General features: G+C 39.2%; 1 protein-coding gene across 1 annotated transcript; it reads left to right on the top strand.

Annotated features, from left to right (window-relative positions):
• Positions 1-11355: 11355 nt before the first annotated feature.
• Positions 11356-14383, top strand: irf2bp2a (interferon regulatory factor 2 binding protein 2a). Its single transcript, XM_019099573.2, has 2 exons — positions 11356-12318; positions 13285-14383. Exons 1-2 carry the CDS (start codon positions 11553-11555, stop codon positions 13983-13985), a joined length of 1467 nt encoding a protein of 488 aa, XP_018955118.1. The 5' UTR covers positions 11356-11552; the 3' UTR covers positions 13986-14383.
• The last annotated feature ends 205 nt before the right edge of the window (positions 14384-14588 follow it).

The raw sequence follows: 14588 nt of genomic DNA, 5'->3' as shown, positions 1-14588 counted from the left end.
ATGATGCAGACAGAGGTGAATACGTGACAGACAGAGAGTGTTTGACTCGTAGATGTGTTAAAGGCCGTCTGCCGTTGAATCGTTTCTTTATTGCAACCATGCTTGTCTTTTGTTTATGTTCTGTTTCAACAGCCACTGAAACCCTTCGGCGGTTTGTGTGTGTGTGTGTGTGTGTGTGTGTGAGGAGGAGGGGGACGGGAATGTGCTGCTTTAAATGTTTGAGCGATAACAAAGCAATGCTTCCATGAGGTCATGTGTTGCTGACAGGGCCTGTGGTTTAACTGGGTGGGGATTTTTCTTTTGGACTCATATATCTACCGCTGGCCCAGTTTTTCTGGCTCTCTCACTTTCTCACTTTCACAGTAACTGTAAAAGCTGCGGTTAAGCTACAACCATGAGGCTGTACTGAGACATGCATGCCACCCATAAAAAACGTTTGTTTATCAGAGATGGAACCGCAAAGATAAACAGCAAACAGATACAACAGATATAACAAATATACACCATTTTTATATATGCAAACAAATACATAAACATAAAGTCTAACGCAATCTAGCATGTCATCATGACAGAATTTTTATTTTATTAATGCATTTCACACGAATAGAAAAAAATAAATGGCATAAATCTCAAATTTTCAAAATTTCCATAATTTAATAAAATATACAAATATAGTTTTCTAAACTAACAAATGTCTCTGTATGTAATGTAGAAGCCATTTATTTTGTCCTATTTATTTATTTTATTTCTGTCAAATCGATCAATTGCGATTAACGGCATCCAAAATAAAAGTTTGTGTTTACATGATATGTGTGTGTATTGTGTATGTATATATAAATACACACATATACAGTTGAAGTGCATGTTATTGTATATTTTGTATTGACCTGAATAACATATTTCACATAAAAGTTGAAGTAAAAAAAAGACCCCGTTCAAAAGTTTACACCCCCACCTGATTCAGAATACCACATCTTTACCTTATTTATCCAAATCATATTTTTTTATTATTTTTTTTTTTTTTTTTTTTAGTGATAGTTGTTTATGAGTCTCTTGTTTGTTCTGAACAGTTAAACTTCCTGCTGTTCTTCAGAAAAATCCTTCAGCTCCCACAAAATCTTTGGTTTTCCAGCATTTCTGTGTATTTGAACCCTTTCCAACAATGACTATATGATTTTGAGATCCAACTTTTCACACTGAGAATGACTGAGGGACTAATATGCAACTATTGTAGAAGGTTCCAGAAGAAAAAACAATGCATTAAGAATTTTAATTTGAAGATCAGGGTAAATTTAACTTATTTTTGGGTAAACATGTAATTATCTTCTGTAGCCTCTGAAGGGTACTACTAAATGGAAAAATGAAAATATGATATGAAGGCAAAATGTGCATTCTTCATTCTGTTCAAAAGTTTTCAAACCCTTGGGGACTGAACCCATGATGTTGGAGTTGCAAGCTCCATACCGTTTGAGCTACACGAACATCTAATGCAATAACATTCATGTACTTTTGAATTTCTGTGTATGTTCCAGTAGCGTAGATGTTGTTCAGAAATGAATTTGTCTCTCATCATTCTTTTCTCTGTCAGTGTCTTCCTGCACATTTCACCCACGTTGCAGTTTAACAGCTTCCTCGTGATAAGAGCTGCAGGGTTGTTATAGTGGCTGGGACATTTTACTATTGTATACTCGAATGCTATTGTTTGTGCTTCCTTACATCCACACACACACACATACACACTCACTCATATACAATTCACTTTATCATTTCCCGCTCCCATGGAGATCAAGATAAGCCACCATCCTACACAAAAGTGCATGTGGGTCGCATGAATGATGGATATGTGGCTTGAACTCCCACTGAACTCCAGCTTTGTCAAATGGAGATCTACAGCACACCCATTAATACATATCTTGCGTTGTGCTGATGCTGTCGTTCATTCATGTGTTCTGTGTGTCTGTCACTGCTCTGGGTGCGGCCGATCGGCTGACACTCATACAAGGTACGCTTTGCTCAACCCCGTGGCCTTTGTGGTCGTGTACGTCTAATGAGGTTAGATAAACCCTCCACACTGACCTGAGGCCGGGGAGAAAGGTGACTGGGGTTAATGTGTAACACGCTGGATGCTGCAGGTTTACGTCTCCTTCAACTTTGACATGTGTTGGGTTAGGGTTATATTGTTTGTCTTGTGTTTTTTATTTAATTTCATTTCATTGAGGGAACCAAATCAAGCCATATCTAGACACCAGAATATCATAGAAATGAACTCTTCCTCATAACCATTTGATTCACATGATTCTTATTAAGCCGTACCAGTTCATGTTACACACTGAACTTCGCTTTGGTATCAAAAACTTTGTTGGCGGTCATGTGAGCTCGTATGGAGTCACAAAGCCACATTGTCAGTGTAAAGTTGACAGTCTGACAGGAAGTACATTAGACGTTGAACTGTTGCCTTTATCTTGATGCAAACAAGTCCATGTTAAGTGTAGAACAAAGTGCCTCGGGTTTGATGCCACGAGTCCAGACTCTGTCTGTCTGCCGTCACTGATGATGATGATGATGTTTGCTGCCAAAGGACAAGGCACTTCCAACAATGTTTAACATACATAACATCTATACAATTATCATAAGTATATGTTGAAGTCTGTAAGATTTTTTGTAAAGAAGAAGTCTCTTCTGCTCACCAAGGCTGCATGTACGGTATTTGATCAAAAATATGGCAAAATTGTGAAATATTATTATGATTTCAAATGGCTATTTTCTATGTGAATATATTGTAAAGCATAAATTATACATTTTCAGCATCATTCCTCTTTAGTCACATGATGCTTTAGAAATTATTGTAATATGCTGATTTGCTGCTCAAGAAACGTTTCTGATTATTATCAATGTTGAAAACAGTTGTGCTGCTTCATTTTATTTTTATTTTTATTTTTTGTGGAAACTGATACATTTTACTTTCAGGATCATTTGATGAATAGACTCCTATTTGACAAGGCAAAGGTCAAGTAACTAGAAAGGTCGTCCACATCTTAAAAATTAAAATGCAGTATAATTTACCCTGGTACTGTGGCAGCATGCTGTTATGTTTAATGCTTTATTGGTAGCAGTAGTTTGATTTATTGCAGCACATGTGTAAACGGATAGTTGTGAGCAATCTGATCATGATTACACTGTTTTTGTGATATCAAATCTCAATAACAAGATCATATTTTAGCCACAATGCATGTCAAGTAGATCAAAACCTATTATTGCACACGGTCTCTTTGATTAAGTACAACTTTAAGATTATTTAAATGAATAATAAAAAGTTTAAAGTATATGCACTGAAGTGGACCGAGCAAACCAATAATCTATTATCATTATCTTGGTGACTTATTGCATTATCAAAGTGTTGCATGCGTCTGATCTTTCACCGTCTGACCTCGCAGCGTTTGGACCAAAAGTCCAAAGTCTGACTGTATGAGATCACATTTGGCATTTTACTCTAGACATGTATTACAGCTCTCAAGTCACTGTCTGATAACCCTGCTAAAGCGGGTTAACGCTAGTCAGAGCACTAGCATGGGTAATGACTGCCATGGCTGGAGATGAAAGTGCCCAGAGAGAGATTATTCGTACACACCAGAACATTCCCTTTCAAGTGTCTCACTCGATTTCATTCTGTCACTCACTTCTGAGAGAAATCTGTTTGAAAAAATCCACACTTTGAAGTGGAGGAGCGAGTGGGGCGCAGACGGCCGTAGCTAACAGCCATATCCTGACACGTCTTCCTCTCTGCTTCTTGTCATTGGTGTAAGTGGCTGGGTGTGACACTGATTTCCAGCGGTTTCTGACGCAACTGAAAGGATCCAGAGAGAGAGAGAGAGAGAGCGCGTTCATGTTCACTTATATCAACTAGGATGACGGGAAATGATTTTGATACTCAGCTATACAGGAATGCATAAAGAAGATGACGTGGAATATTATAGTTAGGTGTAGAAAGATTTGTGACCTGTGGTGTAAATAACACAAGTATGTTCTATAAGAACGCTTTGCTGCCTTTCCCATGAAGTTATGAAATGGTTATTTTTCTTACTGTTCTCTGAATGTTTAAATCATTGTTTTAAGTGATTTTTTGCTATGCAAACATTAAGGGAACATTACATTTGAACATTTTACATACTCAAAACATGCTGTTTTAAACATGTTTGTTTTTATGCAAACATTAAAGGAGCTTTCGTAAACATTACACCATTAAGTTTTTTGTTTTGCTTTATTTTAATGTTTCTTTATGAAGTTTGACATGCTGTATATGAAAATCACAATATGTTTTGTGTATTATCAGTGCTTATGAAAACTAATAAAATATGACAGCTTATGCAAGCTAATCTGTTATTAATCATGTATAAAAATGACATGCTATATGCATAATACCGAGCTTAACAGCATTTTAACATTTAGTGAACAGTTAGTGAAAGTAAGTTGTCCGAAACTTCAGAAGTGTACGTTGAATAATTTGTCTTTTTGACTAGTTCTGCAATGTTTCAACTTCTTCAAAATATCTTTAAAGAATTATCTGTACTAGTGTTTCATAATTGATGATAGAAGTTCTAAAATGTACCTGACCTAAATATTTACCAAAATATTGGTGCTACGTGAAAATAAACGGTACAATAATAATTAGCACCACAGAATTATAGAAGAACCATAAAAAATTTAAGTGAAACAAATCTTTGTTACATTGAGTTATGAAAACCTTTCTGAATCTTCTCTGAACGTTCAAAATGTCTTGTTTTAAAAACATTTGGTTGTGCATGAATTATGAAAACGTTATTTCTGAATGTTCTTTGAACATTCATAACATGCTGTTTTAAAAACTTATGTAGTCATTGAACATTCCATTTAATAAGTTTCAAACATTAAGGGAAATGTTACTTTTGAATGCTCAGTGAATGTTCTGAAACAAACAGTTCAGATAAATGTTCCTCTGTGTATAGATGTTTTTGTGCTGAAGTTTTGAGATGTACCCTGTTAGCTAGTAGGCCTAAGTCTTTTCAACTTATCTTAGCCAAGCCCCGCCCACTAGACTCTCTGATTGATGGATGCTACATCATAACTTTATGCAAGGATTGATATGTGCTTCTGCATAGTAACAAAAGTGTGTACAATTCTTGAATGTTATTCTGATAACCATCAAATATAAGCTAAATTTTAAAACCCAGACAGTGCCAACAAAAATAGTTTATGTGAGATTTTTAATGATCAGGTCGTGTACATGCTCAGAGAAAATCAGCAAATATGCTAAACGTAGGTGTGACTTTCACTGTTGGCATGACCTGACATGTTGTCGAGTTAATGGGCATAATCATTTGTCAAGTAGTTTAAGGCTGAGTAATTAGTAACTTCTGGAAAGTATGAGCTGAAACTAAAATAAGCCCTGTTATTGTTACGACATTTATGATGGTGAGTGCACATTACAAAATGTTCCTGAAATTGAATGGGCAAAACTGGTTTCTATTGATTCACTCGCTGAAAGCAGGCTTGTTCCATTAATGCATGTGAAACCAAAAGTGTGAAAAGAGACACCACCACACACACTTCATGTACACAGAGCTGTAGATGTCATCACACACACCTGCCAGCTCAACCCCAGTGATGTTACATGTGTAGGTTTGAGTCATGTTACATACAAGTGTGTGAATAGACAGCATTTACTTATAAATCTGACAAAATGCGCTCAAATGTAAGTATTTTATTTGTGTTTTTGTTTCTTGATTTTATTCATTATTTTTATTTATTTGTTAATTATTTATTTTAATACTTATTTTTCTATTCATTCATTTTACTTGTTTTATTTCTGTATTTATTTATTTATTATAGTTTGTGTTTATTTTTTATTATTTGTTTTCGGTGTAATCATTTTTATTTGTTTGAATTTGTTTATTTATTTTACATTTGTATTATTATCATTATTATTGTTGTTGTTGTTGTATTTGTTTGCTATTAATTTTGTTTTAATTTTTGTTTGATTGTTGATTTATCTTTTAGTAATTAGTAAATGTTTATTTTTTATAAATAAAAACAAGAGCCTTGACTGGTCAAATTACGCATGAATCTGACTGAATTAATTTTAAATAGCATATGTTTTTATTTGGTTTAACTGCTAACCGCTAAAAATCTTGGCCTTAGCTAAGCCCGAATATTCAGGGACCTTATTTTGGCTGCACAACCCCTTTTTACTCAGACGTGTATTTCCTGTACAAGTCACTCAACCTCAATTATAACATTTAAATGTGAGTTTTTGGAGGGTATGTCATGCTGCATGTACAAATGACAGGGGATTTTGACAGGAAACCACATCTCTTCTCATCTGGCAATGACAGCATGCTATTCATGAGCTACAGCAAAGACAACATGAGAGCGTCTGTTTTGCCAGAGCTGTTTTAAGAAGAAAACCTTTCAGTTTTCATTTTTATCTCTATTATTGATCAAACTTGAGGTTAGTGATGTGATCAAAGAGTTGATTTCAAATGTATCAAGTTGAAAAGAGCTGTGCTGTTACTTTGTAGCCGGACTTCGGAATGTTTGCTTGTAACATTCTAAACAGCTCCTTAGCAACACCCTAGCAACTGTTTAAAAATGGTTTAGTGTTCTATTTTTATTTTGCATCAATTCCTCAGCATTTTGAACTCTCCTAACAGGCACAATTACCAGACTAGACTGGCCTTTTCTACTTCATCATGCTTTTTTTTTTTTTTTTTATAACTGTTGCACATGTGGCACATCTGGCGCTCTGCCTGAATCATTACTTACTTTTTATGTTGGGCTCGCCGTCGCCATGGAAACTGCTGCATGTTTGGCAGCGAGCCTTTGAAGGAGAGCGAGAGCGGCCGCGCGCAACAGAGAGGATTGCGAGCTCTCAGGAATTGGCCTATATCCAGTGTAATCATGGCGGGGAGCTGAAATGAGGCTTTTGGCAGCACACCAGGTTTCAGAGAACAAAGATGTGAGCCACTAATGTTGGCTGCAGAGCCTGCTTGGCATCCTTTACCATTTCCCAGCAGCCCCTGCCACGGCTGCCTGCCAAGCCGACCCTCCCCTCCCCTGCTGGGACTGCAAAGAGGATCTGAATAAAGAAAGAGAGTTGTTTTTCTCCAGCTCCTCTGCTCCAATGACATCACCTCTGCAGCCTCCAGCCCCCAGATTCCAGACGCCCAGCACATTTCTTCTGCTCCTCTCACTCAGGCCCTCCATTTTGACTAAATTCCTCCATTTTATAATTGCTCGACCTCCTCGATGTCACCAAATATTTGCTGTTTACACCGACAAAGTGAGAACGCTCCAGCGAGTATTTTTTTGACAGTATGTAAAGTACACAGTTCATAACAACAAGATGAATATATGCCTGTTTTGAGAATATCCAGAATTTATTAGTAATTTGTCAAAGAAATGCAGTTCTCTCTCTCCATATATATATATGTGTGTGTGTGTGTGTGTATGTGTGTGTGTATATGTGTATATACTTATATATGCACATACATATATGAGCAATCATGTTGAGTTACAGCAAATCTGCTTTCCATTTGCCCCAAAATACTATTTATATTCTAAGAGTATATAAATATATAAACAAATTGTGACAAATCCACTTTAGTTCCTCTATTGTACAGGAAGTCACTTTAAGTGGAAAAATGTTCACATTTATGCATTTAGCAGATACTTTTGTGCAAATTGGCATTACAAAAGTGAACAAAAGCCAGTACAGTAGTGGGGTAGTATGTAAATAATTAAGGCTATTTCTGGCTTTTTGCAAGTGCATATATTCTCCTTTCTTTCTGTATTTAGATGCATATATGAAATAAATGGTTTATGTAACCGACTGCATGAAATGAGCGTAGACGGGTGAGTGATCACAAAACTGAGGTTGCACAACAGACTCGTAACTCGCGACGAAAACATTCTCAGCTGAATTAGTGAGCTGGGGAGAAAAAATAGCAACGCAGTAAACAGGATGTTGCCTGTCAGTGGGGCTATCCTGGTGAGCGCTGGGGTTGCCATGGTTACCATTTCCTGAGAAATTTACAGCCAATCAAAAAGAGGAAAGGAGATTTTACAGACTGCATGCATGTGCTAGGAAACGCAGTGACATTGTGTCAGCGGGTTCACTCGACACACTTCAGCGAACCCAAAAGCACAGCACATGCTTTATAGTTGAGACTAATGTTGTTTTATGCCGTCTGGGTCCATTTCCGAGACCTAAAATGAACCTTTTGTAAACATGTTAGCTTTAAAATGAGAAGCATTTTATAAGCTTTGCATTTGTGACTTATATAACAATGTCAATATTTCATTTGTGCTGTTTTCATGCACAGTACCACGTCCTTGAACATCTGTAGCAGATGAGTTATATAACACAGAAAATAGGCCACGTTATGGAAGAGGGAAAGACAAAAACACAAAAGCCTGGCGAGAGGTAACACATAAATGAATAAAACATTGTCTGTCTGAAAACAACACACTGATACGCTCTTGTATCAGTATTTCCTTCTTGATTCAAACCTGACTAATAAAACACGCTTGGTTTTGATGGTTCACATGTTGTTCTTCTGGAGCCTTTCGGTGTTGCGCTTTCTTTCCGACGTGTTATTTTAACTGTGTTCCACAATGAGGCATTGCTTCAGAAGTAAATCAGTGTTTCTCAACGGCTTTTGCTTCAGGATGTGGAATTTTATTTTGTTACGCAGCGCCAAAATTGTAAACCATACAAAGGTGAACCAAAAAAAAAAAAAATCAAACACTGTGACTGGAATGTGTTAATATGACCAAAATGGGATTATTAATATTTCAAGATGGATTATGGTTGAATTAAAAAGTCAGATTGGAGATTAATCATTTGTTGGAGACATGACTAGTTAAAAGAATTGGATTTAAATTATTTTAAATATCATATTTTATATGGCTCTGACCCAACACAGCACCAAAGTTGTAAATAATATAAAGGTAAAAACAGTGAAAAACATTAATATTGCCAAGCTGCATTATGATGGAATTAAAAGTCTGATTGGAAATCAGTCAAATTATGAATGAATATGAGTTGATTAGTTCTATATAGCATATTTTATACAGCACTAAAACGGTAGGTTAACCAAAAAACATCAAACCATGAATTATATGAATCAAATTTATTTGCATAGATTAATAATCACAAGAATGGGAAAATGGACAATTAATTTCAAACTTTTTATAATTTGAGTGTGATTTTTGGATTCGGTTTCCAATAATTCATCACACAGACACGTTGCAGTCGACACAGACCATGTTTATTCTGGTTCATTATTTACATCTGCTATCCAGTCTATATACATTATTATTGTTTCCATCCAGCATTGTTTTTCACTCTTTTGTTCGTGACTGACCCATTTTTGAGTCACAGCCTGCCAGTTGATATAGAAAACAATATCAAGCAATGACCTATCTCCCAGACGTTGCCCTTGAGTGACACAGCCATGTGAAATCCGATCGGTCTACCCAGAATGCAAACTGTAGGAAGCAGTTGTCAGGCCGGAAAGAAAAGCTTATATTTACAGTTTCTTGGGTACAAAACACGCCCAATTCCATGAGGAGGGTTGATCATAAGCCCTGGCTGCGGGCCAGCAGATTTGATGTTCGTTGAGAAGGGTGAGGCGAGCTGTGGGTACGTGACTAAACATCTTACTTCCTCTTTCCAACGTCACGAGGGCTTGCACAAACACATCCTGCCTTGTGTCTGCAGATTTCAGACGCATTGCTTCACCCAAAGAGCCCTGAAGCTGCACTCACTTGAAACGGAGCCAAAACAAAAGGGAAGGACCTACAAAGCTATTTGTTGGTTCTCCGCACACACTGTGGACATTTTGTACCCATGTTTATAACCATCTAAACGAGAACAAAAATGTCAAGTTTGTGTGGTGTAAGTGAAAGTGTGAATGTTTTTTTTCACAAGCATGACGAAGAACGGCAAAATGTAAGATGAAGTTTGACTCTGAATGGCGTTTTGGTGATTCTGTGCACTGTTCACAGCTGGAATGCAGGGGGATCTCCAGAAAAGGAGGACACTAGACATATTTTCTTGCTATTTTTAATGCATCAGTGAACCCAGACTGATCTTAGATCAGTCTTATTTTAGTCTACATCTGCCAGCCTCAGAATATCCAGTAATTGTAATAAATTACAATTATAATGATTAAAAAAATGTTTTTTTATTTTTTTATTTTTAAGTAATTCTAAAATAGTAGTAGTAGTAGTAGTAGTAGTAGTATTAGGAATAAACTAATTACATAATACATTTTAATTAAATATTTATATCAGGCCATGAATGAATAAATGACCACACCTTTTCCATGATTTTCAAGTCGTTTGTGATTCAGTGGATAAGAAAAAAAAAATATATTTTTAAGTAATTTAGTTATTCTAAATAAATAACCACACCTTTTCCATGATTTCCAAGTTGTTTGTGGTTTAATGCATACGAAAAAAAAATATAGAGCAATTTCTTGCTGGTTACAAGAAATGTTATATATCCACTACAAACAAGATTTAATTAACATCCACTTTCTCATGCCTGTAAATCGGTCTTGGCTCATATTTCCATGTTTTCCGTGATCATGGAAACCAAATTCGTGTGGAAAAGCTCGCCATTCCTTTCGGTAAGAATGTGGCTGATTTGCATATACCGTCCTGCGTACGTCAGCGAGTCTAAACACAGCTTTCGATTCTGAATCGTTTCCAACGCGCCTCTGGTGATATCGAAAGCGCTCTTTCGCTTATTTCCGACTTCTCGTCGGCGTCGTCGCAGCGATTCAAGTAGAGTAAAGAAAGGAAAAGAAGACGGGAGGGGGTGGCGAGGGCAGTGTTGCCAGGTCCGCTGTTTTCCCGCGGAACTGGCCTACTTTAACACTGTAGACGCGCGGGTTGAAGCGACCCCAATAACGTGATATTTAGCTTCTGTAATGTGAATTTAACCAGGGGAAACTCGCCAAAAAAAAAACAACAACAAAAAAACGTGTATGTCTTATCCCACAGAACGCGTTTTTACTGGGGGACCCGCCTGATACAAAGGTGATATAGTAGCTACATGTACATAAATAATAAATAAATATTTGTAAAAATTTGAGGATTAACGATGCTGATGGCCGTTAAACGCGTCATCACACAAACTTGTGAAAAGGGTCATTTCCTTTGGATTAGTTTAAAGTAGTAATTGGCGTGTTTTGTGAAAACCTGGCAACCCTGGTCGAGAGAGCGCCGTCAGCGCGCATGCGCCGGAGGGGGAGTTCTATCGAAGAATCAAGTAAATAGAATGGGAGCGTCTGTGACGTCACTGCTCCACATTGAGCTCCGGTCTGGACGCGGTAGTAGTGAGAGAGAGAGAGACTGAGCGAGCGAGAGAGCCTCGTAGTAAAGCGCACGCTACTATGAAGTTCTGTTTGTAACTCAATTATTACTCGAGAGGAGCCTACCTCGTTTTCCCGCGAACATTTCTGACAGGATTGTGCTGTACTTCGGAGGGGTTTCTACCTAAAAGAGCGATGTCGTCCGCGGCGGTTGCTGCTTCGAGGAGGCAGTCGTGTTATTTATGCGACTTGCCGCGCATGCCGTGGGCTATGATTTGGGATTTTACCGAGCCCGTTTGCAGGGGATGCGTGAACTACGAAGGAGCAGACAGGATCGAGTTTGTCATTGAAACCGCGCGGCAGCTCAAGAGAGCCCATGGATTTCAGGACGGCAGACCGGCGGCGAAACCGTTATCGGGGAAAGAGATCCAGGCGATGAATCACGCGTCTGGAGACCCGGGCTCGCGCCCGCCGCAGCCCCTGGACCGCTACCCGCTGTCCTCAGAGCGTCCACACAGACTGGGTTCGGAATACCAGTCTGCGCGGCAGGCGAACGGCATCCCGGTCCCGAACGGATTCTCAAAACCGGACGATCCCCCGGAGCTCAACCGCCAGAGTCCAAACCCGCGCAGGACTAGCGGCGTGCCGCCCAACTTAGTGCCTCTGGTGAACGGCAGCATGGTTCACGCGATCAACGGCAGACCCGGTCTCAACCCCGCTGATCTCGGCGGGAACAAGCGGCCAGCCTCGGTCTCCAGCACGGAGCACGACAAGGACAAGCACAGACCGGACAGCATGACGCCGGAGATCAGCGACAGCCACAAGAACCGCGCGGACGACTGGATCAAGAACAAAACGTCGCGGGATTTGATGGCGCTGAACGCGTACGACAGCAGATTCAAGAAGGAGCACATGCAGCAGAGAGTCATGTACGAAACGAACGCTCCTGCGTCCAAATCAGGTAAAAAAAATTTTTTATTTTGTTTCCAGTGTAACTTAGTTGTAAATAAACGGACAGATATACGTACATACGTATATTCGTTTTGTATTGTTAGACATTATGTGTGACCCTGCACCATCATAAGGGTCAATATTTTGAATTTGAGATTTATTCATCATCTGAAATGTGCATAAATAAGCTTTCCATTGATGTATGGTTTGTAGGGATTAGACAATATTTGGCCGAGATACAACTATTTGGAAATCTGGAATCTGAGGGTGCAAAAAAAAACAAAAAAAAAACACCAACATCAAAATATTGAGAAAAATCGCCTTTAAAGTTGTCCAAATGATGTTCTAAGCAATGCATATTAATAATCAAAAATTCAGTTTGGACATGTACAGTAGGAAATTTACAAAAAATATCTTAATGGAACATGAACTCAACAAAATATACCAATACAATGTATTGTTGGCTATTGCTATATATATATATATATATATACAGAGTCGGCGTCAGAGCAGATCTACTGGAGGTGCATTGTATCCATATATATATATATATAGATAGATAGATAATTCAATTCAATAGATAGATAGATAGATAGATAGATAGATATATGCATGTAATACAATACAATGCTACTGTAGTCTCATAAATGGCCTGCTTTGAATGAGAGCACTGTGGCATGAGTCAGCTGCAAGAAAATTTCCGCTGATCAAAGCTCAACGTGTATTTGCATGTGGTGCATTTACATTCAGCCTCATTGTTACGTCTGGCACTACAATACATCACTGCGTCTGCCACATTGTCATCGTTGCATAAAGACGCTTTGTGTGCTGTAATCAGAATTAACTGCAGGTTCCTCCTGGCTGGAGGAGAATGACGCTCTGTTTCCCTGTTTGATACTGTGAAGCAGCTTTGACAGTTTGCATTGTAAAAAGGTGACTTGACTTGTAATTCATGCATGCTCGTGCTTTTTTGCAGATCGAGGCAAACATCCCAAGAATCTGAAGAGAAAAGCCTCACCGGAGCCGGATGGGGAGGGCGGCACCGCCGCCAAGATTAACGGAGATGGACAGCAGTGGCTCCCGGCGGGAGATGTCTTGAAAATGCCCCCGGTGCCGCCGCCCAGCTTCGCCTCCCCACCCTCCACGATATCCCCTCACCCTCGCACCACCCCGCCGGAGGCCTCCGCTCAGAACGGAAGTTCACCCATCGCGGCGCTCATTCTAGCCGCGGACAACGCCGGCGGAAACAGCTCGCCCAAGGACGCCAACCAGGTGCACTCGACCACACGCAGAAACAGCAACAGCCCGCTTTCTCCCAACCAGCGGCGGCTGGCGCAGGGCACCGTGACGCCTCACGTGCCGGGCATGGATCAGGTGCATCCGCAGAGCATCCCAGACTCCTCGGTTCCCAACAGCATCCCGCTGTGCTGCACGCTTTGCCACGAGAGGCTGGAGGACACACACTTTGTGCAGTGCCCTTCGGTGGCATCTCACAAGTTCTGCTTCCCTTGCTCCCGGGAGAGCATCAAACAGCAGGGTGCGACCGGAGAAGTGTACTGTCCGAGCGGCGAGAAATGCCCCCTGGTGGGCTCCAACGTACCGTGGGCTTTCATGCAAGGTGAAATAGCCACCATTCTTGCAGGAGACGTCAAAGTAAAAAAGGAGAGAGACACTTGATTGCGCTTTTTTTTTAATATTCTGGTCTATATAAATATATAAATATGAATATCTCATGCATACCATCCAGACAGAAACTAACAGACTTGTATATAATGGACATGAGGGACATGCATACTTGGTAAACATTGCTGTACATTTTTTTGATTTTTGAATACATTGTGTTTCTATATTTTTTAAAGATAAAAGGTATGTACTCATTATAACGGACTATGTTCTTCTTTGTCGATGTTTAACGATTTCTTGATGTACTTTTAGGTATGGTGGCAGTTCCTGTTAAACGTAGAATGTGACTAATGCAACTCTACGAGCACTTGGCAAACATTGGAAAACGCTTCTAGCTGTACTTGTATGCACTTGTTTAAAATTGCCAAATACATTTTCTGATCTTGTATTAACGTAGAGTCTCTGCTTGCTTCTTCTGAGGATCTGAGTGCAGGAGTGGTTGCTTTTGGAGTGGTACGTCGTCTCGGATATGTTTTTCAATTATGAAGTTCAACCGGGTCGCGCTTTACGTTACAGGGTTTGTGTTACGGTGCATTCAGTAAACGCTGTAGCCTAGTTAATATATAATTATTATGTTCCGGAGTTGCTTGTTATTGC

This window comes from Cyprinus carpio, chromosome B13, assembly GCF_018340385.1.
Source record: "Cyprinus carpio isolate SPL01 chromosome B13, ASM1834038v1, whole genome shotgun sequence".
NCBI classification, from domain to species: Eukaryota; Metazoa; Chordata; class Actinopteri; order Cypriniformes; family Cyprinidae; genus Cyprinus; species Cyprinus carpio.
Note: the sequence above shows the minus strand (reverse complement) of the source record. Positions and strands in the feature narration are given on the sequence as shown.